The sequence below is a fragment of the Hypanus sabinus genome, chromosome 1 (assembly GCF_030144855.1).
Source record: "Hypanus sabinus isolate sHypSab1 chromosome 1, sHypSab1.hap1, whole genome shotgun sequence".
Lineage (NCBI taxonomy): Eukaryota > Metazoa > Chordata > Chondrichthyes > Myliobatiformes > Dasyatidae > Hypanus > Hypanus sabinus.
Genome location: NC_082706.1, coordinates 106,086,085 through 106,112,540, shown reverse-complemented (window position 1 = coordinate 106,112,540; position 26,456 = coordinate 106,086,085). Strand labels below are relative to the sequence as shown.

The window sequence follows — 26,456 nt, the reverse complement described above, 5'->3', positions numbered from 1 at the left end:
GCAAGAACAGGCAGAGGGTAACACTCACAAAATGCTGGAGGAACACAGCAGGCCAGGCAGCATCTATAGGGAGAAGTGCTGTCGACGTTTCGGGCTGAGACCCTCCGTCAGGACTAACTGAAAGGAAAGATAGTAAGAGATTTGAACATAGGAGGAGAAAATGCGAAATGATAGGAGAAGACTGGAGGGGGTGGGGTTAAGCTGAGAGCCAGAAAGGTGATTGGCGAAAGTGATACAGAGCTAGAGAAGGGAAAGGATCATGGGACGGGAGGCTGAGGGAGAAAGAAAGGGGGAGGGGAGCACCAGAGGAAGAAGAACAGGCAGAAAGAGAAAGAAAAAAAAGGGAGGGGAAAAAAACAATTAAATATATCAGGGATGGGGTAAGAAGGGGAGGAGGGGCATCAACAGAATTTAGAGAAGTCAGTGTTCTTGCCATCAGGTTGGAGGCTACCCAGCCGGTATATAAGGTGTTGTTCCTCCAACCTGAGTGTGGACAGTAGAGGAGGCCATGGATAGACATATCAGAATGGGATGTGAAATTAAGATGTGTGTCAGAATGGGAATGGAGATTAAAGGTGCTGTTTTGTTTGGTATCATTTCAATTGATTGTAGAACTAGGCTTGAGAAGTAAGAGCCAAAGGTGTAACAAGCTTGGCGAGAAGAGGCTGACCTAGGTGAGTGCAAAACCCAAAGGGTTCAGAGAAGAGGCACAGGTGAGAACAGGTAAGCCTTTTTTGTTGTCTGTAAATCGTTGGATCTTGACTCACTGCAGACAGGATGATAGTTAAGGTGGTGGAATATTCCTCTTGTAAGATGTGGGATTGCAGTGTACCTAATAGTTTCTCTGATGACTACATCTGTGGGAAATGCCCCCAACTTCAGCTTCTGACTAACCAGGTCAAGAAACTGGAGCTGGATGTACTCGGACCATCCAGGAGGCTGAAAACCTCATAGATGAAATTTTTATTGAGGTGGTCACATCCAGAGTGCAGCTTCAGGTAGTAGATTGCTGATAACCAGGAGAAGTAAGGGGAGTAAGCAGTTAGTGTGAGGTTCCCATCAGCAACAAGTATTCACCTTTGGATACTGCTGGTGGGGATAACCAATCAGGGCACTGCAGTAGCAGCCAGGCCAGAGGCACAGGGGTTAGCTCTGAGGCACAGCAGGGAAGGGTAACATCAGGCAGTGTGATAGTGATGGGAGACACACAGGAGATTCTGTGGCAGCAATAGAGACCCCAAGAAGGTGTGTTGCCTCCTAGGAATTAGGGTCCAGGAATGTTCTTAAGGGGGAGGATGAGCAGACAGCAATTGTGATGCACATTGACACCAATGGCATAGGTTGAAAAGGAGAAGAGGCCCTGCGTAGTGGGTATAAGTGAATTAGGCAAGAGACTGAAGAACAGGATTTCCAAGGGTGTTATCTATTATTCTCAGTGTCATATGTTAGCCAGGACAGAAATAGGATAACAATACAGATGAATGAGTGGCTGAAGAACTGTTGCAGGGGATAGGGTTTCAGGTTCTTGAATCAATGAAACCTCTTCTGAGGCAGAGGTGACCTGTACAAGAGAGGTGGGTTGCACATAAAATGTCCTGGCCGGGAGGTTCGCTCATGTTACATGTGTAAAGAGGGTTTCTTCTTTTTGTTAACTAGCAGGAATGCTAATTTACTGATAACGAGAATGGTATTCCTTTGTAAACCAAATGGGGATTAATGTTCTTTCTTCTGAGTCTGTAAGCTTTTGTTGACGGGCTTTTGGGCAGATCGGCGCGAGAGGGTCGAGAGAGAGGACGCAATGCTCTAAGCTGGGCGAGGATCGGACCCCAAAGGGGGGTCCGAGGCCGGGAGATTCTCCGAGGAGGGGTGGGGGGAATGAAGCTAGATGTGCTTGGTTGACCACTCGGAGGGTCCTGAACTGTTTGGAGAGTCCGAGGAGTTCGGAGGGTCCTGAGCTGCGAGTCGAGGAGTTCGGAGGGGATCGAATGGTGGCCAGAAGACTTCAGAAATTGAGCTCCTACGGCTGTGCACGAAGTGGTTTGGACTTTGATAAGTTTGGCGCCTTTTCTTTAATTTTCTCTTCATATATACTGTATCGTTATTAATCACTTAGTTATAGTAACCTTTATAAATTGTACTCATTTAATCGCATATGGTGTACTGTCTGTTTTTGGGCAAGGCGGGGACATCACACAGCATCCACACCAGCTGATTACCCAGTTTGGCGGGGCCGAAGGCTGCTCCCCCTAGACGAGAATGAGCTGAGCGAGCCTGAGGCGACCCAGGGGTTACACATGGGAAGGTTTAAACTCGTTTGGCAGGGGGATGGGAACCAGAGCTCTAGGTCAGAAAGTAGAGGGATGGAGAGGAAGGTAGATGTTAGGGCCAGTAAAACCAGGAAGGAGCAAAGTAACAGATATGATGGAAAGGGTAGTTTGAAGTGTGTATTTTATTGCTAGGTATATTACAGGTAAAAGTGATTAACTTAGAGCATGGACCAGTACATGGAACTATGTTGTGACCATTGCAGAGACGTGGTTGAAAGAGGGACAGAAATGGGTGCTTAATATCTTGGGATTTTGATGGTATAGAAAAGATAGGTAAAAGAGGGGGTGAGGGAGTGGTACTACTAATTAGGGACAGTATCACAGTTGCACCCAAATGGGACAAAATGGAGGGTTCATTCACATGCTATATGGGTCGAACTCAAAAATAGGAAGGGTACAATCACTCTGGGATTGTACTACAGATCCCCTCCCCTCAGCTACTGGGACACTGAGGAACAGATATACAGGTAGATTAAGGAAAAGTGTGTAAACAATAGGGTTGTTGTCACTGGGACTTAGTGCAGAAAGTTTAAATAAGACAGAATTTGTTAGTTTCATCCAGGAGGATTTCTTAAATCAATATGTAGATAGTCTAACAAGAGCAGTGGGGATGGAGCTATACTGGGCCTGGTGTTGGGTAATGAGTCTGGTCAGGTGACTGATCTTTCAGTGGGTGAGCAGTTCGGGGATGGCTACAACAACTCCTTAAGGTTTAAGATAGGATAAGTATTGACCTTGCAGGAGAGTATTAAATTGGACCAGGACAAATTATGAGACCATTAGGTAGGAATTAGGGAGAGTTAATTGGGAACAGCTGCTTTTGGGCAAATCCACACCTGATGTAGAGGGTGTTTAAAGACCAACTGCATAGGGAACAGGGCAGGTATGTTTCAGTCAAAAGGAAGGACAAGGCTGGCAAGGTATAAGAACCTTGGGAGGTGATGAATTTAGTCAAGAAGAAGAAGGGCCAGTAAGTAAAGCTAGGGAAGCTAGGTTTGAACAGAGCCTCTGAAGGTTATAAAGGAGCCAGGAAAGAACTCAAGAAGGAAATTATGAATACCAGGAGGGACCATGGGAGTTCTGCTGAGGTAGTACAGGAGTTATGATATAACATATTTTGTACAATTTAAGTTTCCCTGTCTGAGGAAGATTTGGAGTTAGTGTAACTTAGGTTTGCAGTATTTCAAGACCAATTTGAAGATGTTTGGGCAGAAGAACAATAGGTTATCTCATTTGATCTAAGGCTAAGAGAGAGTTCTTTCCCCAGATGGTTGGAAAGCTTCAGAGTTGTCTACCTCAGTGTCTAATTTGTTCAGTATATTCAGGACAGACTGATGTTTGTTAGGTATTTGTATAAAAGCTTGAGGAATGTGTTGGTGTGTAGCATGGAGGTTTTTAAATGTCATGGGCATTGTTTAATGGGTTTATGTCAGATTTTGGTGTTATAGATAGTTACTGTTGCTTTTTACAAAAATGGAAAAGTGGTTGAAGACTAACTCAAGCAGGTAATGCTAATAATGCTCTGAATCAGATGAAAGTATTTTATATTTGTTAGAGAAAATCAATGAATATTTTAATATTGTACTTTATATTTGTATAAAATTATTAAATTTCTCAAGTTGTGCTATCAAACATAGTTTGATACTTGGGCTTCATAAACTTCAATGTTCTGATAAGCTTCAGCTGCTAGTTTTATTCATAAAATGTGTAGCCTGTTCAGTTGTTAGCACAGAGGTATATCATTTCTCTTATATTTTGTGTTTTACATTTATATTGGTGCTTAAGGTAAAGTAAAAAATTCTGAGAACCTCATATGGAGGGAGGCCCAGAGGTGGTCTGTCCTGGGGTTGGAGGCCTGTCTGTGTGTGATGGGATAGGTTGGAAAGGAGTTTCTTATAGCAATGCTCACAAAATGCTGGAGGAACTCAGTAGGCCAGGCAGCATCTGTGGAAAAGAGTACAGTTGATGTTTTGGGCTGAGTCTCTTTGCCCTGAATGAGTTTGTTCTGTTGTTATTGCTTGTGTTCTGCTGAACATTGTAGGCATGTTGTGTTGGCTCTGGAATGCGTGGAGGAACTTGTGGGCTGCCTCCAGCAGTTTGTGGGGGTGTGATGGTTAATGCAAACAACACTTCACTGTTTGTTTGAATACACTATGTAATAAGTAAATCTGAGTCTGAAATAAATTACACACACAATGCTGGAGGAACTCAGCAGGTCAGGCCTCATCTAAGGAAATGAATACTGTAAACAGTTGAAGTTTTGGGCCGAGATGCTATTAGGACTGGAAAAGAAGGGGGACGGTGCCAAAATAAAAAGGTGGGGTAGGGGAAGGATGACAAACTAGAAGGTGACAGGTGAAGCCAGGTGGGTGGGGGGGCGGAGAGATGAAGCTAAAAGCTGGGAGGTGATAGGTGGAAAAGGCATAGGGCTAGAAAAGGAGAAATCTGATAGGAAAGTGGACTATGGGTGAAAGGGAAGAGGGGGGCACCAGGGGAAAGGTGATAGGCAGGTGAGGAGAATGGAATAAGAGGCTGGGGGGTGGCTGTAGGTAGGGCATTCCAGGATTTTGACCCAGTGATGGTGAAGAAACAGCAATATGTTTCCAAGTTAGAATGGTGTGTAGCTTGGAGAGCAACTTCCAAGAGACAACATTTCCATGCTTTTGTTGCTTTGGTCCTTCTTGCAGTTAAAGATTGTGGATTTGGAAGATTGTGTCAAAGAAATTTTGGTGAGTTAGAATCATAAAATCATAGTTAGCATTCAGCATTGAAACAGGCCCTTTGACCCAACTTGTCTGTGCCAATTAAGGTGCCTTGCTGAGCTTGTACCATGTGCTTGCATTTTGTCCCTGACTCCTTAAACCTTCCCTATACGTGCAGATGTTCAATGTCTTGTAAGCATTGTATTTGTACTTTGCCATTTCCTTCAGGTGCTCATTCCATATACCTGGTACATTCAGTGTGGGGGAAAAATTGTCCTTCAAATCCCCATTAAATCCCTCCCCTCTCAAACCTGTGCCTTCATGTTTTAGATTCCACTACCCTAGTAAAAGACTGTAACAGTCTACCTTGTGTGTATTAAAGAAAATTGAACTCTAAATGACAAAATTGTTCCCAGTCAGTAGGGACTCCAGAACCAAGAGACTCACCTTCATAATATCAAAGTTCAGAGTAAATTTATTATCAAAGTACATATATGCTACTATATACAACTCTAAGAATCATTTTCTTGTGAGCATGCTATAGAATAATAACCATATCAGAATCAATGAAAGACTGCCCAACTAGGGCATCCAACCAGAGTGTAGAAAACAACAAACTGTGCAAATAGAATAAGAAATATGTAATAAATATTGAAAACATGAAATGAAGAGTCCTTGAAAGTGAGTTCATTGGTTGTAGGAACATTTTTAATGATGGGGCACAATGAATTTGAGTGATGTAATCCCCTTTGCCTGATGGTTGAGGGGTTGTAACTGTTACTAAACCTGGTGGTATGAGTCCCGAGGCTCTTGTATCTTTTTCCTGATGGCAGCAGTAAGAAGAGAGCATTTCCTGGGTGCTGGTGGTCCCTGATGATGGATGCTGCTTTCTTGTGTCAGCATTTCATATAGATGCCCTCAATGGTTCGGAGGGTTTTATCTATGAAGGTCTGGGCTGTTTCACTACTTTTTGTAGGATTTTCAGTTCAAGGGCATTGTTTCCATACCAGGCTAAGCTGCATCCTGTCAATATACTCTGCACTACACATCTATAGAAGTTTGTCAAAGTTCTAGAAGTAAGCCAAATCTCTGCAAACTCCTAAGGAAGTAGAGGTGCTGCTGTGATTTCTTTGTATTTGTGTTGTGCCCAGGATGAGTCCTCCAAAATAATAACACAGAGGAATTTAAAGTCATGATGCTCCGATGAAGACTGGCTCATGGACCTCTGATTTCCTTCTCCAGAAGTCTATAATCAGCTCCTTGGTCTTGCTGTCATTAAGAGGTTGTTATTATGACCCCACTTAGATTTTCAATCTCCCTCCTGTATGCTGATTCATCACCACCTTTGATATGGCCTACAACAACAGTGTCATCAGCAACCTTAAATATGGCATTGGAGCTCTGCTAAGCCACACATTGGAGCTCTGCTAAGCCACAAGTGCTAATGGAGGTTGTGGAGGCGACGTTGTTGGCAATCCGAACAGACAGGGTCTGCAATTGAGCAAATCCAGCATTCAATTGCAGAAGGAGGTATTGAGGCCAAGGTCTTGAAACTTGTAGATTGAATTTGATACAGAGGAGATGTCAGGGGTAAGTTTTTTTTTATGCAGAGTGGTGAGTGTGTGGAATGGGCTGTCGGCGGCAGAGGCGGAAACGATAGGGTCTTTTAAGAGACTCCTGAATGGCTACATGGAGCTTAGAAAAATAGAGGGCTATGTGTAAAGCCTAGGAAGTTCTAAGGTAGGGACATGTTCAGCACAGCTTTGTGGGCCGAAGGGCCTGTATTGTGCTGTAGGTTTTCTATGTTTCTATAACTTTATTACTTGCGTACTTCATATATTTGAGTAAAAATCTTTAGTTACATCTCCATCTAAATGTGCAATTTTTAGTAATTTATAATAAATAGCATGTACAACAGGACAGTCGATAATAGAAACACAATTGTTTCAGCATGAATTAATCAGTCTGATGGCCTGGTGGAAGAAGCTGTCCTTGGAGTCTGTTGGTCCTGGATTTAATGCTGCCGTACTGTTTCCTGGATGGTAGCAGCTGGAACAGTTTTTGGTTGGAGTGACTCGTGTCCCCAATAATTCTTTGGGCCCTTTTTACACACCTGTTTTACATTTCAACTTGTAAATGTCCTAAATAGTGGGAAGTTCACATCTGCAAATGTGCTGGGCTGTCTGCACCACTCTCCGCAGAGTTCTGCGATTGAAGTTCCCATACCAGGTAGTGACGCAGCCAGTCAGGATGCTCTCAATTGTGCTCCAATAGAATGTTCTTAGGATTTGGGGGCCCCACACCAAACTACTTCAACTGTCTGAGGTGAAAGAGGTGCTGTTGTGCCTTTTTCACCATACAGCTGGTAGGTACAGACCACGTGAAATCTTTGGTGATGTTTATGCTGAGGAACTTAAAGCTGTTCACCCTCTCGACCCCAGATCCATTGATGTCAATAGGGGGCAGCCTGTCTCCATTCCTCCTGTAATCCACAACCAACTCCTTTGTTTTTGCGACTTTGAGGGAGAGGTTGTTTTCTTGACACCACTGTGTCAGGCTGATGACTTCTCTATAGGCTGCCTCATTATTATTTGAGATTAGGCCAATCAGTGCAGTGTTGTCAATAAAATTAATTAGCAGCTTGGAGCCATGGGTGGCGACACAGTCTTGGGTATATAGAGAGTAAAGGAGGGGGCTTAGTACTCAGCCCTGAGGGACAACTGTGTTGAGGGGCAGAGATGAGGCAGCCCACTCTTACCAGCTGCCAGCAATCTGACAGGAAGTCCAGGATCCAGCTATACAAGGCAGGATGAAGGCTGAGTTCTCTGAGCTTGTGGAGCCTGGAGGGAATTATGGTGTTGAATGCTGAACTGTAGTCCTAGAACAGCATTCTCACATACACATCTGGAGAAAAAGGATGCTTAAGGACGGTGTGTAGAGCTGTGGCTAATGTGTCATCTGTCAATCGGTTGTGTCGGTAGCCGAATTGTAGGCGTTCCAGTGTGGGTGGTAGCATGCTGCAGATGTAGTCTTTGACCAGCCTATCAAAGCATTTGTTTATTACTGATCATACCATCTACACCAACATTCTCTGTCAAGTGCGGAAGTCAATCTAAGAGTCAGGACCTTCCAGAGGGAAATACCAACCCTTCGAGCCCTTACTCTACAAGGGGTTATAAGGGTCAAGTCCCTTCAGGCTGAAATAGACCATTCTCTCCCAACTCCCCCAAAACAAAAAGCCAAAGTACAAGAAGCCAAATAATTTGGACATCAGTTGTTCAGACATGTTCCCTTGCTCTTTTTTGGTACTGGAACAATGGTGAATATTTTGAAGCAGAAGGCACTCTACACTGGGAGAAGGTATTAGCTTTGAGGGGATGATAGTATTGAATGCTGAGCTGTAGTCGATAAAAGAGCTTCCTGATGTATGCATCTTTGCTGTCTAGATGTCACATGGTTCAGCGAAGAGCCAGTGAGATTGCATCTACTGTGGACCTGTTGCTTCGGTAGGCAATTTGGGAGCAGATTAAGTCGTTTCTCAGGCAACAGTTGTTATGTTTCATCACCAACTTCTCAAAATGCTTCATTGTAAATGTAATGTTACTGGCTGATGGTCATTGAGGCAGATCACCATGCTCTTCATAGGCACTGGTATAATTGAAGCCTACTTGAAGCAGGTGGGTACTACACACTGCTAAAGTGAGAGATTAAAGATCTCCATGAACACACCAGCGAGTTGGTCAGCAGAGGTCTTTAGTACTTGGCCAGGTATCCCATCTGGGCTGACGCTAGTCGTGGGTTTGCCCTCATGAACGTTGCTCACCCTTTGTCTTCAGAGACTGAAATCATAGTATCATTGTGGAATGTGGGAAGCTATGATAGTTCCTCTTTGTTTTGATGGTGAAAGCAAAAATAGATGGCTTTGAGCTCATTCAGAATATGGACTATAATGTTTAGACCAGGAGTCAGGAGAAATGTCATCCAGAAGGTTTTTCAATGTCAGAAAGAGATGGAGACCAAGTCATCAAATATATTCCAAAAAGAGGTAGATAAATTTGGTAATACTAAAGGGAATGTAAGGAGAAAGTATGACCAGGGTACTGAAGTGGATGATCATATTTAATGATTGAGTGGCCCTGGAGGGCCGAATGGCCTAATAATTTCATAATAATTTCATAATTTTGATTGTCTTTATGTTGACTATGTGCAAGTTCAGTTGTGTTCCTGTGTCAGTTCTAACAATCATGCGCTTCAGCTATCTGAGTTCTTTGCTTTGGTGATTTCAGGTTGTAGAAGATGTCTTTGTTTAAAGCTCGAGATTGGTGGTCCACATCTGTGGGCGAGCAGGAGGAATTTGACCAGGGATGTTTATGTGTTGCTAATGTTGACAACACTGAAAGTGGTAAGTGTGAAAGAAGTTCACTTCACTAGAGTTTTGTCAGCAAATGAAATTGAGTATTATAATTAAAGTAGAGGTATTTGCTGGCTGTAGATTCTTCTTGTAGTTGACCTTTCTAATAAATTCTTCCTTCCCCTATCCCATTTTGATTGTGGGTAAGTGGGCAAACTCTACATGCTGAGTGACTCTCCCTTTACCCGCAAACAATCTTTTTGTATTTATTGTGTCAGTTAAATCTATATAGTGGGCCTTATGAATCCTCCTGGTTTCTTTGGAGAAAAGGTAAACGAAAGACACTCCAGACTTAATTGCTTCATTTTTGTGATTGACCTTTCCCAATCACAAATTAAACATTTAAAAAAGGCCATTTAATCTTAACGTGCTAGTTGGTGATTAGAGGCAGCTAAATCTGGGTTCTTTGTTCTGTTGCCCAGGAGTACCTGAATCTTGAGCATTTTGAAAATCAGTATTACAATAATGATCAATGATTTTGGGAACAATAACCAGTTCCCTACTTTAATGTATTTAAGGGAACAAATAATGCACTCTAATTTTGTTCTGCTTGGTTCTCCAGATAAAATCATCATTGGCAGTTATCAAGGAATTCTACGCATCTATTCTCCAGAACCTTCCAAACCTGGAGCAGCACTTCAACCAGAAGAATTAATTCTAGAAGTTCAGCTACAGGATCCAATATTACAGGTGGAGGTTGGCAAATTTGTCTCGTAAGTAGATACATCACTGAGTAGAGTGGGAAGGGTTACATTTATAGCCAATGTTGAAAACAAGTGTAATAGTGTTCTTTTTTAAGAACTTGGGAATATGGATTTCTAAAACATAATTTCCACAGAGGGGTATTTAAGCTCATTGCCATGTCTGATTATTTACGAGGGTAAGGAAAATCCTAATTAGTTGCAGTGTCCTGAACTAATGTAGGGGAAATTGGCCATGTTCCATTGCTCAGAAAACAACTAAAATGCACATGCTGTAGTTGATGGTTTGATCAGAACTGGAGGAAGAGTGGTGAGATTTTAGAATGAAAATAGTGGGGAGATGTGAGATGCAAGACAAAAGCCTAAATGGAAATAGTATAAAGCAGGATATTCAGTGTCACTTCTGCAGATTAAGTGCAGACTGTGCCAGGTGGTGGGCCAGTGGGGATCCCCCTTGGCTAGTGGGCCGTGTATTTAACTGGTCAACGGCCTGCTGAAGGACACTTAGCCACCCCTGCAGCGTGCAAGAGGGTGTCAGAGTGTGAATTTTTTCTTTGAGCAGGCCGTTCATTCTTTTAATTAAGCCTGATGCCTGGGGGTGGTGGGGTATATGGAACTGCCACGAGATCCCCGCCTCAGCTGCCCAGGTCTGGGCTTTGGTCCCAGTAAAGTGTGAGCCCTGATCGGGTTGTACCTCCCATGGGACCCCATAGAGAGAGGAGAGGTGCTGTAATCCTCTGATGATGCCGTTCTGGTCGGCCCTCTCACAGAGCACCGCCACAGGATACCCGAGTATGTGTCCACCATCGTGAAGACATACTTCTTCTTATTCTGTGGCGGGAGTGGTCCAATATAGCCCATTTGCCATACCAGATCCGCTCCCGTGCCGCGACAAATGTGGCCTGGTGGCCCTATTGGCCAGTCCGGTGGCTTGACTTGCTGGCAGATGGGGTAGTTATCTACAGAGGTTTCACATTGATCGAGTGTCAAGGCGACACCGAATTGTTCAGCCCAGTGCTGTGTGCCATTGGCCCCTAAGTGGCCACCTTTGCGGTGTGCCCATGCAGCTAGTGCACTGGGGTCTATGTCAGGGTGGAAGTGGTGGTAGATGATATTTGGGCAGCCTGGTCCACAGCAGCGTTAAATGTTGCCTCTTCATTATCTTTCCGGGTATGGGTATCCATATGGTGGACAGAAATTTTTCTGTGGGTAGCCTGGTCCCAAATGAAACGCTAGTGGTGCTGTCCCCAGAGGGGACGTCTGTGTATTTCCCACCCCATGTCTTGCCACTGGGCCATCCACACTGCAATGCCTTTAGCTACTGCCCAGGAGTCAGTACAGATGTGGACCGGTCCGGTAGTGTTTTGAAGGGTGAGGGCTACTGCTGCCAGCTCGGCAGGTTGACTGGAACCCCTCTCCCCCTCTGTGGTTAAAATTTTACCCGTGACGGGATGGAGTGCTGCCGCTTTCCAAAATTGTTTACCCCCTTTCCAGCGGCTGGAGCCATCTGTGAACCAGGCGTGCAGTTTGCTGTCAGGGTCGAGGGAATCGAAGGGTTGACCCCAACATGCTGGGGAGGGTTGTACCTCAGGGATGTCCGGGGCATGACTTGTTCATGGAGGTGGCTGACCCCTTCAGGACTGGGCTTAGCCCAGTCGGCAATGTACCACTTCCACTTGACAATGGAGGACCTCTGGGCACGACCCTCCTTGTGGGTAGAATTGGGGAACTTGACCCATCGTATTATGGGGAGATGGGGGTGAAGGACGACAGGGTCGATGCCTGTTTGGTGTTCTGTGGCGAGGAGCACCAGGTAGCAGGCTAGTAGCTGGCACTCGAAGGGGCTGTAGTGCACTGTCGCTTCAGGTAGGGACTTAGTCCAGAAACCGAGGGGTCTCTACGCCCTGGGGTCTTCTGCCAGAGGCTCCACTCGGTGACTATCTCACTTGCTCAGACCTGTAACTCAAAAGGCAGACCCGCCTGGCGGGAAGAAAGTGGCATGGCTTGTTCCACCGCTAGTTTCGCTGTATCAAAGGCAGCCTGTTCCACTGGCCCCCAGAGAAATGTGAATTTTTTCCTGGAGACCCTATAGAGTGGCCGGAGAAGCATGGTCAAGTGGGGTATATGCTACTGCCAATAGCCCAGGAGCCCTATGAATCTCTGTGTGTCAGTTTTATTCGAGGGGACAGCAAAATTTAAAATTTTATTTTTAGTGGCATCGGGTATGCTTCTGTCCCCGGAGTTCCAATGTACTCCGAGGAAAATGACACCTTGGCTGGGGCCCTGTATCTTTTCCATATTAGTGGCCCAGCCCCATCCCCTGAGGGATTCGATTAGCATGTGAAGGGCCTTTGACACAATGGTCTCAGAAGGACCTTGGAGAAGAACATCATCTATACAATGTGCAATCGAAATCTCCAGTGGGAATTGGATGTTGTGTAAATCGCGGGAGACAAGGCCGTAGCAGATAGTGGGGCTGTGAATGTAGCCTTGGGGTAGGCGATTAAATGTGTATTGTCGGCTATCCCAAGAAAAGACAAACTGGTCTTGGCTATCTGAGTGCAGGGGAATCGAGAAAAATGCATTCGCTAAATCGACAACAGCGTATCAGGGTTTATGGGGACGGCCTGCGATGTCTTCAGTAAGGGTGACAATGTTGGGTACAGCGGCAGCGAGGTGGGGTGCAGCCTTGTTCAATTGCCTATAATCAATGGTCATCTCTCAGGAGCCGTTCTTCTTACGGACGGGCCAAATGGGGCTGTTGAAAGGCGAGGCAGCGGTTCTAATAATTCCCACCCGTAACAGGGCTTGGATGGAGTCTGCGATTTCTTGGCGCCCCCCGGCACTCTGTATTGACTGTTGCAGATGATTTGGGGGGAGGGGGGAGGAGAATAACAATTGGCTCCCACTTAGCCGCCCCGATGACAATAGTGGCTCGCGCGATGCCGAAGGTGAACTTGCCCCTGTTTGTTTCAAGTGATTGTCCCTTTAAAACATTGATCCCGAGGATACATGCCGGGGAGGCGGTAATAAGGACTTGTACACGCCTGGGGGAATGGTTGCCTATGGCTAGGCGAAGTGGGACCTCCCTGACGGGTAAGAGGGTGCCCCTCCAATCCCTCTATCTGCATGTCCATACCCCTCCATAAGGCAGGATTGCCTGGGATAATCGTGTGCAGGGCGCCTGTGTCGACAAGCGCCATCCACCTCTGTGTGTTCCCCTTTCCCCAGTGTACTGCAACGGGTATATGTGGCCTCAGGTCCACCTCTGTGTGTTCCCCTTTCCCCAATGTACTGCGACGGGTATATGTGGCCTCAGGTCCCCCGGGCGGGAAAGGGCGAGAGAGCAAATGTGCAGGGGGCCCTGGCCTTCATCCTATGGGAGGGGGGAAGAGGGCTGCCACGCCGGGGGTGAGGCACTTTGCTGGTGGAGGTGGGACATTTCCTGCCTGACGAGTTGTCTGAGTTCTGCTTCGAGGGCCTTCGAGACAGTTTCAGGTAGGGGAGGCGCAGAGGGTGGCTCAGTGTGGGTGGTCTTTTTGTAACTAGTCTACCCCTGCAATGCTCCTTCCACAGGGCATATAGGTTGGGGGTGGGGATGCCACCTATATTGTTGTGATCCACCCCTGCGTGCAGCAGGTCCGTGTACAGCTGCCTGCGTGTATATCTGAGAGGGATAGTGTCTAGGGCTCTTGACTCGGTCTTCCGGACCTGTGTAGGTGCCCCCTCTGCATATATTCTGATCCCTCCAGGAGGGTAATGGCATCCTTTACGGTCCTACCGCTGGCTGGTGCCATGAGGGGCAGGATTACTGACTTCAGATCGGGGCACGCGGTCATGACCAAGTATCCTGCTAGGGCACCGGTCACTCGTGTGTTTTCAAGGAAGTTACGATCGCAGGCACCTTGATAGATGCCGTTGACCAGTGCCCATTCCCTGATAACCTGGGTGCCCTCACTGACGGTACCCCATTGCAGGCGCCCGTGTAGATCCCACTCCAGAAGTGTGGGATAGCGAGCTCGTACCGTGGTCACTACCCGATCCCACAGGGTTGTGCCGTCGCTGATTTCTGCTTGTGGTGCCAGCAGCACATTGTTTATGCTCTGATGGTTAGAGAGGCTTCCCAGGGCACTTGCCCCCTGATGGTAGGGGCTGAGGTTGGGGCCCCCCATGTCCCACAGCTGGAGCAGCCAGGCGGCCAGGTGCTTGCCTGGTCATTGGCAGTACTGATCCGCCAGTTGGGTCAGCTCCTTGGGGGAGAAGTCCTTGGTCTCCGTGGTCTCGGAGTGACTAGGGGAAGGTCCGAGCGTCTCCCACTTGTTCACTTCCTCCCTGTGGTGAACCTGGGACTGTGTGGTGACGGGTCGGGCATGTTGGAGCTCAGGTGAGAAGGGGGAAGGGTGGTTGTGGGACCTTGGCTCCTCGGGCACCCCCTCGTCGTCACTATCCAGCCAGATGTCCCCATCCCCCAGCCACGCGTCCAGCTTGTCGCCGCACTGGATAAGGCTCGAATCTTTAATGGGTCCGGCTGCCAGCCAGACCAACGGGCTGCCCTGGCTTGCTGAAGTTTTATGTGGCGACAGGCAAGTTCAGTTCCCCTAACTTGAAGGTCATTGGCTCGGACCTGAACAGCCTGTGCTGCTTCCTTCAGCGTGCAACAATGCTGACTGAGGTCTTCAATTTCCCTGTCTGACCACACAAGTGCTGCAGGTGATCAGTAATTATAACCTGGTGTCTCAGCAAGGGCGCAAACAACCAGAAGGCACCCCTTTGACTCCCCTTGGCTTTGGGGAACCCTGATTCCTTCAGGAGGGAGGCCACATGATGGCCCAGCTTCTCTCCACGGGGCTCTAACTGCTCAGACCAGGCCATGTAGCATTAATGTGACTCGGACACCGCAGTATTAAACACACACGTTTATTCACCAGACTTCCATTTTACAAACCCCCAGTTCTGACATCATACGCAGTCTGACTTATGAATACTCACATAATACAATACATCCCCCTTCTCAAGTTTTTTTTACAATACTGTGAATTACCAAAACAATGCCTCTAGGTATAACTTTGTAACATTACAACAGCCATGACATACACTAATAAAAATCTTAACTTATACTGTATTCTACATTGTATCTTACAATACTAACAGCAGTATATTTTACTAACATAGACTAATAAACCTTTTATTTCACACCTTGGAACTTATAACGTGTGATTTTGTCTCAAACTATGTGAGACTGTAGGTAGATCTAGTCTCTGTATCTAGCTGGAAGTTTGACTTGTCTCCTAGAGCTTGTGTGATAGAACTGTGACTGTGCTTGTCCTTCAGAGTCAGTTTCTTGAGTAACCTCGGTCTGTCTGCACTGAACTTTCACCATCATTGTGTTGTGGGGTTTCATCACACCCCTCACTATTGGTGTCGTTTGTTTCCATGTATGTATCCGTGGAAATGTCCTGTGTATCTGTACGTGGAAACACCCTCTCACCTGTCTTCAGCGGATGCTTCCTGTTCCTCCTGTAGACTCTTCCATCCAGCGTACGAACTATGAAGGATCTTGGTTGCTGATGCCTGTTCACAACCACAGCTGGCTGCCAAGTGTCTCCTCTCTGTATTCTGACATTTTCACCTATATGCAGATCTGGTAACTGTCTTGTATGTCTGTCATAGTAGCTCTTTTGCTTTATTCGCTTGTACTTTAGCTTGTCGTGTACTTGAGCATTACTTTCAGGAGTCAGTAGAGTTGTGGATGTTGGCAGCTTGGACTTCAGACGACGTCGCATCAACAGCTGTGCAGGAGAGAACACCACACCCTCAATCGGTGTGATGCGGTATTTAAGCAGAGCAATGTACGGGTCACTGGTGCTGCTTTGTGCCTTCTTGAGCATGTTCTTCACAGTTTGTACAGTTCTCTCTGCTTGTCCATTAGGCTGAGCGTGCCCAGGACTGGAAGTAACATGTTGAAGTTCCCAGCTTTCTGAAAACTCTCTAAACTCACCACTGGCATATTGTGGACCATTGTCACTGACGACAATATCTGAAATACCATGTCTTGCAAATGTCGACTTCATTGCAGTAATGACACCTTGACTGGACGTGTCACTTAACTTGGTGATTTCTGGATATTTTGATTAGTAGTCCACACAAAGCAGATATTCTGCACCATTGTAGTGAAAGAGATCTGTACCAAGCTTCTCCCATGGTCTTCCTGGTAGTGGATGGGGAAGCAAAGGCTCTCTTGGATTGCTGTTTTTATTTTCATTACAAACAGCACACTGAGACACAATGTTTTCTATCTGACATACCTGGCCAATAGAGAATGTCCCTTGCTCTTTCTTTACATTTCACTATCCCCAGGTGTGACTCATGAATTCTGTTGAGCATTTCCTGTCTCATTTGATTTGGTACTATGAGTTTTGCCGCTTTGAACATTAGTCCTGATGCATAGCTAATTTCCTCTTTAAATGTCCAGTATTTCTGTATTTCTTTAGGAACATCTTTCTGTTGGCCATCCATTCATTGGAATGTCTCTTAGCATTTGCATTTCAGGATCTTCTGCAGTCACTTTCCTGAACATGTTCAACTTCTCCTCAGAAATAGGTAGCTGAAGTGTAATCCAGCTGACCTCTAGCTCTCTTCCCAGCAACTCTTCCTTTTGCTCTGAGGTAAGCACGGCTCAAAGCATCAGCGATGTGCAGTTCTTTTCCTGGCTTATAGGTGACTGAGGTGTACCTCTGTAGCCTGAGAAGCATCCTTTGCAGCCTCATAGGAGCTTGATGAAGTGGCTTTTTGAAGATGCTCTCAAGTGGTTTATGATCACTCTCAACCTGGATTTCTTTGCCATATACATACTGGTGGAACTTCTCACACCCATAAACTATGGCAAGTAATTCCTTCTCGATTTGAGCATATCGGTGTTGACAGTCTGTAAGTGCTCGTGATCCATATGCCACAGGCCTCCCATGCTGCAGTATAACAGCTCCTATTCCTTCCGAACTGGCATCCATAGACATTGTCACCGGTTTATTGACATCATAGAACTTGAGTGCTGGTGCATTGGTAACCAACTGCTTCAATGTGTCAAAACTTTTGTTCATCTTCCCAATGCCATTCAGTGTTGCTCTCTAGTAGCTTTCGAAATGGAGGACTGACCTCCGATAAGTTGGAAATGAACTTGGCAAGATACTGTATCATGCCCATGAACCTCAAAGGTCTTTGCTTGTCTTCAGGTGGTGGTAGCTGTACCACAGCCCTGACCTTTTCATTATCTGGTTTTAGCCCATCAGCGCTGAGTACGTGACCTATGTATTTGATCTCTGTAGTTCTGATCCTACATTTACTTTTGTTCAGTTTTAGGTTGTACTCACGTGCTCTCTCCAGAAGCTTCCTCAATCTCTGATCATGCTCTTCAATGGTGTCGCCCCATATCAGCAAATCATCAATGAAACTGACCACTCCATCCAGGCCTTCAATCACTTGTGCCACTGACCTCTGGAATACCTCTGATGCAGAAGAAATCCCAAAGGGTAGACGCAGGAAACGATATCTCCCTATGGGCGTGTTGAAAGTGCATAATTTGGAACTTTCTTCATCCAGCTTGGTCTGCCAGAAACCTTGATTTGCATCCAATACTGAAAAGTATTTTGCATTAGGCATGTGGGAGACAACCTCTTCAACTGTGAGCAGCGATAGTGCTCTCTTTTGATGGCTCGGTTGAGATCTTGTGGATCCATGCAAATCCTAATCTTTTTCTCTGTGACCACTGTCACCATACTATTCACCCAGTCGGTCGGTTCTATTTCTCTCGTTATGACTCCCATCTGTTCCATTCTGTGTAGCTCCTCCACTACTCGATCCCTGAGAGCTACTGGAATCTTTCTCAGGGCATGCACGACTGGTGCAACAGTTGGATCAATCTGGATATGGTGTTTCTCTGGTAAACATCCTAGTCCAGAAAACAAGTCAGCAAAGTCTTTGAGAAAGTCATTTTCTTTCTCAACACCATAGGTTTGCTTCACCAGGCCTAGCTCTATGCATGTTGCTCTGCCTAGTATTGTCGAAAAATGCTGTTGCACAATCTCGCACTCTATCTTGTGTTTCTGTCCTTTATACACAGGTGAGTGTTTTCTTTCCCAATGATGCTGTCTTGTGGCCAAAATATCCAACAAGCTTGCAGGTGGATTTTCCAAGTTTTCCTCTGATGTCCAGTGAGTTGAATGTTTCTGCTGACATTACATTGCACTTCACCCCAGTGTCAAGCTTAAATCTCACATTCCTCCTGTTTATTATCAGATGTTGAGTCCATTCATCCTCAACATCCATCTCTGCATTATCAATATTCTTGATGCATACCTCCTGTTCCACTTCAATTGTGCGAATGAACATGTCACTGTTGCACTCACTCTGTTCCACAGCATGCATTTTCCTTGCTCCTGCAATTTAAAAAAAAAAGAAGTGTCGAATGTACAGTAGGTTTTTTTCTTGGCTCGCAATAATCTTGAAACCTTTTCCTTCAACACTTCAATTTTATCTCGCTCACCCTCTTGGAAGACAAACGTATTGCAAACCTTTATTGCCTCTGCTCCTGCCACATGCAGAAACGTAGCACATTGCACTTTCTCTGTCTTGTCATCTACGCCACTAGCGGTGCAAAACAGCTCAAACTGCAGGAGCTATACCTTCCAATTCTCAGCAATATTACCTTGTAGACTTAAACTCGACGGTGGCTGTAACTGTGACACCTTTTTATATGTCTTCTCTTCCTTTCCTTTCTGCTTTCTTCTGACACCATGTAGTGTTAATGTGACTCGGACACTGCAGTATTAAACACAAACGTTTATTCACCAGACTTCCATTTTACAAAACCCCCGTTCTGATGTCATACGCACTCTGACCTACGAATACTCACATAATACATTACAGTCCACTAGTTTTCTGTGGTCTGCCAGCATGCTGGCTAGACTCTCAAATCCCTCCCTTTCATCAGCCCACCTGGGGATCTTATCCTGGGTGCCTGCACTGGCTTTCTTCCCCTTATTCCAGAACATTGTCCCCCGTGCTTGTGTCCAGCCAAAACCTATAAGACCCTGCTCACAGCGCCAAATGTTGTGATGGAAATAACTGGTTCTTTGAGTCTCAACAGTAGAGGCCTGGACACACAGTTTTAATAATAAGGAATTTATTTACAAGAGGAAGTCGAGTCAACACAATCAACTACAGTACACAGGAAGTGGTGTGGGGACAGGGTATGGTTACACAAACAAAGAACAAGGGAAAAGCACTACAACAGCTATCCCCCTTGACTTTGGGTAGCTGCGGCTCCCTTACCAGGACAAATGATAGACCTTCCCAAACATAAATCAATGCACTTACCTTCAATGAAGTGGTCTGTAAGAGAGAGCAAGCCAGGCACATGTCTCACCTTTTAAAGCATGGGGCTGGGCGAGATAATCCAATTAGGTGTGCATTGATTAGTTGGGAGGGACCAAATGTTGATTGGCATGTGGTGTGTCCTCCGACCAGCCAGGTGGCAGTGTGTCTGTCACGTGGCCGATATCTCTGGATACAGATGGGAAGAGATGAATGGACAGGTATTGCATCTTCTTTGGTTTGATGCAAACGTGCCACTGAGCAACGAGTGATGGGACCCTCTAACCCCATTTTCACCATCTCAGAACAAAGTCCTCTTGGTACTTACCTTTGTCCTTGTTAAATTTACATTACCCTTTGCAATTTCTGTCAGCTCCAATGTTATCCCATCCTCCAGTCACAGCATCCCCTCTTCTCCTTTATGTGCATTTTGCAGGGCCCAATCCCTTTGTAACTGACTGTTTTTCAAAATCACCCCCACCCCCTACTCATTATTCCATGGTACTTCTGCGTCAAACATGAGGAAATGCAGGACCTGCCCATTCACCTCCATCTTTTAGTCCAAGCAATCTCCCTGGTTGAAGCAGCAATTCACTTGCGCTTTATTCAATGTAGTGTACTGCATTCGGTGTTCACAATGTAATTTTCTCTAAAGAAATCAAAGTAGATTGGGTAATCACTTTGCAGAATATCTGCACTTTGTATAGAGGGGTGTTCCTGATTTTCCTGTTGCATGCTACTTTAATCCCCCAATCTCACTGCTATTCTGATCTGTCTTTCTGTGTCCTCCTTTGTGTTATAGTGAGTTCCAAGGTAAATTTGAAGAACATCTTAAACAGCTCTCTTCATTTCCCATGCTCTTGCTACTGACAGTACTCCTGCTCCTCATTGCTTGATCTGATTTAACCTATCTTGGTAAAGATTTTTGTTTCACATTTTGCACAGTTCACTTTCTCCCAGTTCTAAGTAAGGGTCACTGACCCAAAACACTGACCAGTTTCTCTTTCCACAGATGTTGTTCGACCAGTAAGGTTCTTCCAGCATTTTTGTTTTTGTTCACTTTCAATTGCTTGTTACTTCTGAATACTGCTAAGTTGTGTGGAGATGAGAATTACTACTCTGAACCCACAAAGCAACCACATAGGCTCAGACTGCTAACTTGATTTTCATATTAATATTTTCTGGTTGAGGTGCACCAAAGTCAGACTGCTGTGAGCCTAAGAGATAGTAGGCTCTACTGTTGTTTGGATGGTGTTGATTTTGTTAATGGGTGAGACTTGCTGTAATTTGCATTGGGCAGGAAGTGCTTAATAAAGTGTAATGTGCCCTGTACCTTTGGTCAGCAGAGGGAGCCATTTCACATGAATAAACCCAAAATGATGACAGATGCAGTTTGTTATTCTCCCAGCTAACCTACCATTAATCTTTGCACGGTTCCTGCACATTCAGATTGGTCAACAGTTTAAGACGTATAGTTGCATGTATTTCATTATCTGATGTCAATAGCATTTAGCTCAATAAATCCTCCTAAACGGCAGCCAATGGAAAGTTGCCAATTTCAATAATTGATGCTTCTGTAATTAATTTTATTCCTTGTAGTTATCATTTTTAGAATGCCTAGTTGTATAAATGATTGAAAATAAGAATAACATTGAAATAACCCAAAAAAGACAAAACTTGAATGGTTATAACTGTATATCTGAAAAGTCTCTTAGACATGCCTCATGTCTGAAACATTGTATGTCTTTACCTGCATGTTCCCATCTCTGTGGTGAAGCTCATGCAGAGGGATTATTAGAATATGCCAGTGCTAATATAGAATCTTAATTGGCTACCTTGTAATGAGTCACCATGTAAAGAACTTGTGGGTCTCTGCTGACAGAAATGGCTGTACTCAGTTGGATTTATTACTATTGGACATGGGAATGTATTTTGGCAGTTTATCAGTTCCTTCATCAATGACCACCTGGTGGATCCTGATGCATTTGCGATCCAAATTTTCTTTGGAAGTCAACAATCAGGCCTAAAACTTGTTGCTTATGGTTGTTACAAGTGCTTATGGTGTTACAAGTGCAAAGAAGGAGAGAGAAGCAGCAGAAGCATGATGAGAGACAAAGAAGAGGAAAGCAGACTAAAGAAAAATTAGTATGGTCGTCTTGTACTACACTAGAGATGACAGAAATTCCATTGATAACAGTTAACCAATAAGATAGCCAGGTTCACGTAATGTGACACTACTGAAACCAAGAAGTTTCCAGAAAAATATGGAAGCATCTGTAATCACTGGAAAACTCACTGAACATGTATGAGGTGATTATACAAGAATTCTAACAAGAAAAAGAACAATTCTATACCCCAATGTAACACTTCCTTTCAACATGAGGTGAGAAGTGGGGATGTTTAATTATGCAATGACTTATTTGCTGAGGCTTATGAATACCTGCTTACATGCAGCAAGACTGAGATGTTCAAGCATTGGTTGATAAGTGACAAGAAAGATTTGCACCACAGAAGTACCATCCAATGGCAGTGGAAGTCTAATGTATCATTAGCATTACTGTTACTGAGTTGTTTGCTATCACCACCCTCCAGGTTGCATTTGACCAAAGCCTCACCTGAATCAGCCAGGTGATTATAAATACAATGTCTGCAAAACCAGGTCAGAGTCTGGGTATCCAGCCTTGAATGACTTCATCTACTGACACATCAAAGCTTTTCCACCATCAAGAAGCCACAATTCAGATACACAGTGGAGTATTCTCCACTTGCCTAGATAAATAATTTTAGCACCTACTAACTTGCTTGATTGGTACAACATCTTCCATTTTAAACATTCATTCCCTGCACCATCTACTGGACAAACTGCTACTCTGACAGCATCTCCTATATCACCACCAAGTAGAAGGGCAGCAGGCACATGGAATTCCACTACCCTTAGATACCCTGCAAGATAAATATTATTATAACCTGAAAATATATTCCTAAATCTTTGAATCTAAATTCAGGAACTTCCCACGAGCAGCAACACTTTTAACAGAAGAACAGCGGTGGCCTTCGAAGTCTACTCACCACCACCCTCTTGAAGACATTTTGGGATGGGCCATTAACTGCTGGCCTTTACTTTGGTATTCAGACTCTGAAAAATAGTTAACAAGAACAAATTCGTGTAACAATTTTAATGTATAAAAATGCCCCGAAGTACTCAAAGTTTGTTAGCCAAAAATGGATAACAACTTGAAGGATAGATATTTAAAATTTGGTTCAAGGTGTATCAAAAAGAGGTGGAAGTGGAGGATTAAGGAAAGTTTTAAGATCCTAGCCTTGATACTTCTTGTAGGGAAAAGAGAGGAAATGCTTGAGGCCAGAATTGGAGAAAATGAGATTCTAAGGATGGGGGAAGCACACACAGAGTGGAGGCAAGGCTATGTCAATGTTCATCTGTAAATTAGTGGTCCATGTTCTATTCCCCAAAGTTTCTGCCCCAAATAGATCAGTTGACTCCCTAAGTTCCCCAAATTAAAATACTGAGGCTTAAGGTCTTGTTGTATGGGGGGTTTGGTCACTTCATTAACAAAGGAATTGTAGTAAAATTCAATAGAGCAGCCTTTATTGGTCAATTCCTCTACTGTGTTTGTACTGCCATTAGCTTATGAAGATATTAGTGTAGCAGTTTAAAAATAGGCTGCATTCAGAATTGTGAAAGAGATACTAGGAGTATTACTCCTTTACCTGTTATTATTTAGATTTAGCAGCTGTTGATGATCTTGGGTACCTTATCTTGATATGGAATATATGCCTCTCTCTGAAAGGACTTTTTGTTCCTCCCTTTGTTTACTAGTTGTCTGTGACAAATGTCATATTGAAAAATACATATTGTAGCATATCAAGAGATATAAAGAGATCATCTTGGTAAATTCCAGTGCTAGGATAGTAGAGATGTAACACTGTGGCAGGGAAGGTGTAGAGAAAGCCAACTCTAGTGAGATACTTTCCTTGATAAATATTTAAGAGAGTAGCCTTGTCGTAATGAATACTCTGCAACTCCTCTGAACCATGCGCTAAGCCAGATTTGCTTAAGATGGCAAATATCTTTTCCTAAAGAACAGTAGTAAACCTGATTTTGTTTTAGTCAATTTGTTTGTTCTATCTGATGCTAATTTTGTTAACTAACTACTTGAAATGAAATTCTTCTGCGGGCATGCTAGAATGAATTTGTACCTTCAGATCAATAGTCCAGGCCTTTGGCTACCAGAAGTAACAAAGTACAGTTGTGCAATAGTTATTAGGAATCTAAATTATTCAGCTGCTGGAGAACAGTGTAACCTCAAAATTTATGTTGATGTCTTTGAACTTGGACGCACAGTGCTTGGTGCTACTGCCTCAAATTTCCAGGGATCTTGATTTAACATCACAAAATGCCAGAGGAATTCAACAGGTCAGCCAACATCAATGGATACGAATAAACGGTCAGTGTCTGGTTGAAACCCTTCATCAGAACTTGCCCTGAAGCATTGATTGTTCATATCTCTCCATTGATGCTGCCTGACCTGTTGAGTTCCTTCATTATTTTCTCTGCTCTGGATTTCCAGTTTCTGCTGAATCTTTTGTAGTTAGTATTCAAGATTTGAGTAATACTATTTTAAGTTTGCTTACAGTACAAATAAGCTCAGACATGACCACCTTTTGAATAAACTCTTATTAACTATCAATCATTTTACTGTCTTATGTTCCTGTTCTTTAGTGCTGCCTTTGAAGTTTTTAGGTTCTCTTTATATCCTCCAAATATTCCATTTTCCTCCCATGTTCCAAGGATGTACTGGTTGGTAGGTTCATTTGCTTCTGTAAACTGCCCCTCATAGGTTGTTAAAAGGAGAATTGAGACAGGTGGGTGGAGGATGGAGATAGTTAAACAGGAGGGGAAAATGGAATTAGTTGACTGGATGCTTGATAATTGGTATGGGTGTGGATAGCTGAAGAGACTCTTCCTGTCATGTTAGACTCTGACTAAACACGATGAGGTTATTTTTTACATAGTTAATGACATAGTCTTAGCATTTTACTTTTGGATTAGTGGCTACAGGCCTTCTGGCAGAGAGTTTTCCATTTACAAAAGAAAAGGTATTGAAACATCTTGCAGTTAGCAAATTAATGAAAGGCAATGAAGCTGAAGAGAGTGAATCATTCATCAGAGTGCAGAGGATGAGAAGCGACTTGATAGAGGTGTACAAGAGGCATTGATAGAGTGGGTAGCCAGAGACCTTTTTTCCCAGGGTAGAAATAGCTGATATGAAGGGGCTTAATTTTAAAATGATTGGAGGGGAATTGGAGGTAAATTCTTCACATAGCAAGTGATGGATGCATGGCATATACTGCAAGTGGTGGTTGTAGAGGCAGATACATTGGGGACATTTTTTTTTAAAAACTCCTGGATAGGCACATTGTTGGTTTAAAAAAAATGGAGGGCTATGGGTAGGAGAGAAGGGTAAGACTGATTTTGGAGTAGGTTAAAAGATGGGCACAACATCATGAGCCGAAGGGTCTGTTCTGTGCTGTAATGTTCTATATATGTTGGATTGCTTCATCTGGGGAGGCAACAGCAAATCTGACATCAATGCTGCACTGACCATTATTTAAACCACTCTGTTGCATTCATCAATTTAGTCCCAAATATCAGCCTCACAGAGCAATAATACAATATCAAAATTGAAGCTATCAAGGACCCAACAAAGTCATCTTGTCTCAGGCAGGTCCTCACATCACAGATGCAGTGAAGAGGCTCTTGGTTTCTCTACCGAGAGCCACCCAGGTCTGGTTTGATGATGATGATGAGATCAAAGAGCATATTAACTATAGATGCAAGGCATTCTTGAAATGGAAGCTCTACCTTCATTCAAAGGAAAAGAAGTGGCTCTAGGGATCTGAAAAAATACCAGAAATGTTTTTACAAAATCCTTCAAATTGTCTGGAATGATAAACAAGTGACTTCAGAGACCTCCACCTCTGAACCCACCAAACAGCAATGGAAGCAAGTATCCTCAATCTAACAGACAATAGAAGGTAGTTCCGGGCCATCAGTCCGTTACAAAGTGCAGAGCATATTTTCAGATTTCTCTTGAATAAAATGAACTGATGTTAGGTTACCTCTTCTACATTTTGTAGTAGGGAAGTGATTATTGACTAATTATAATGGAAAGCCCTTTAGGCTCTTTGCCATCTAATTATTATCCACTTGGTCGCATTCTGTTGCTCTCTCCCAACAATCCTCCAAAGTATTAAAATAGTTAGCCAAATCCCTTTTGAAATTTGATGTTAAGTTTGCTTTTGCCATCCTTCCAACAGTGCATTTCAGATTGTACCATCAACAGGTGGGAATGTCTTCAATAATGTGGGCAGTTTTCCCAATAATTCATAAGGATAATTATTACAAAAATCAATAATTCCCTACATAATTGGTAATATTTCTCTCCCTCTAGCTGTATGTTCTCATTTTTCAGGTACCCAATTTACCAAGTTTCCAATTTTCAGATGGAACCTTCAAGATTTGTTGAGTGCAGTTGGGGGGGGGGGGGGGGAGACAGAAATGTAATAAGTCTTGTAATCTGTTTTTCTGGTATTAGTCCCATGGATATATAATATATTTGCAAGACCCTGTTGGACATTGGTAATGTAGAATACTGAGAGTCTCATTAACTGGTTCATTGGCAAGAGTGATGCTTGGGAGGCAGAGTTGCTTCGGTTGCTGTGTGAACCAAGCCCTCGTCCCTCAGGATTGCTTGTTGTGGCTGCTGGGGAAGGAGACACAGGAGATGGTGTGTGCCACTGGATTCTGTACCAGGTTGGCTGCTGGGACACCTCCTGTCGATGCTGCTCTCCAGTGTTTGCTTGGTGGAAGACGAGCTAGATTGCATATGGGCCTTGACGCTCAGACTTGGGCTGTTTTTTTTGG

At 44.2% G+C, this 26,456-nt stretch overlaps 1 protein-coding gene across 5 annotated transcripts in view; it reads left to right on the top strand.

Moving 5' to 3' along the window:
* Nucleotides 1-26,456, top strand: part of bbs9 (Bardet-Biedl syndrome 9) — a 396,619-nt gene that overhangs the window by 2,476 nt on the left and 367,687 nt on the right. For 3 of the 5 annotated variants that reach the window (XM_059973612.1, XM_059973602.1, XM_059973581.1), the window contains exons 2-3: nt 9,316-9,431; nt 10,003-10,153. In XM_059973612.1, the coding sequence (XP_059829595.1) occupies nt 9,326-9,431; nt 10,003-10,153 (257 nt within the window). In that variant the 5' untranslated portion in view covers nt 9,316-9,325. Of the gene's footprint in view, nt 1-612; nt 724-1,501; nt 1,575-9,315; nt 9,432-10,002; nt 10,154-26,456 lie in introns of those variants that run through there. The other 2 variants (XM_059973585.1, XM_059973593.1) reach the window with 2 other exon arrangements.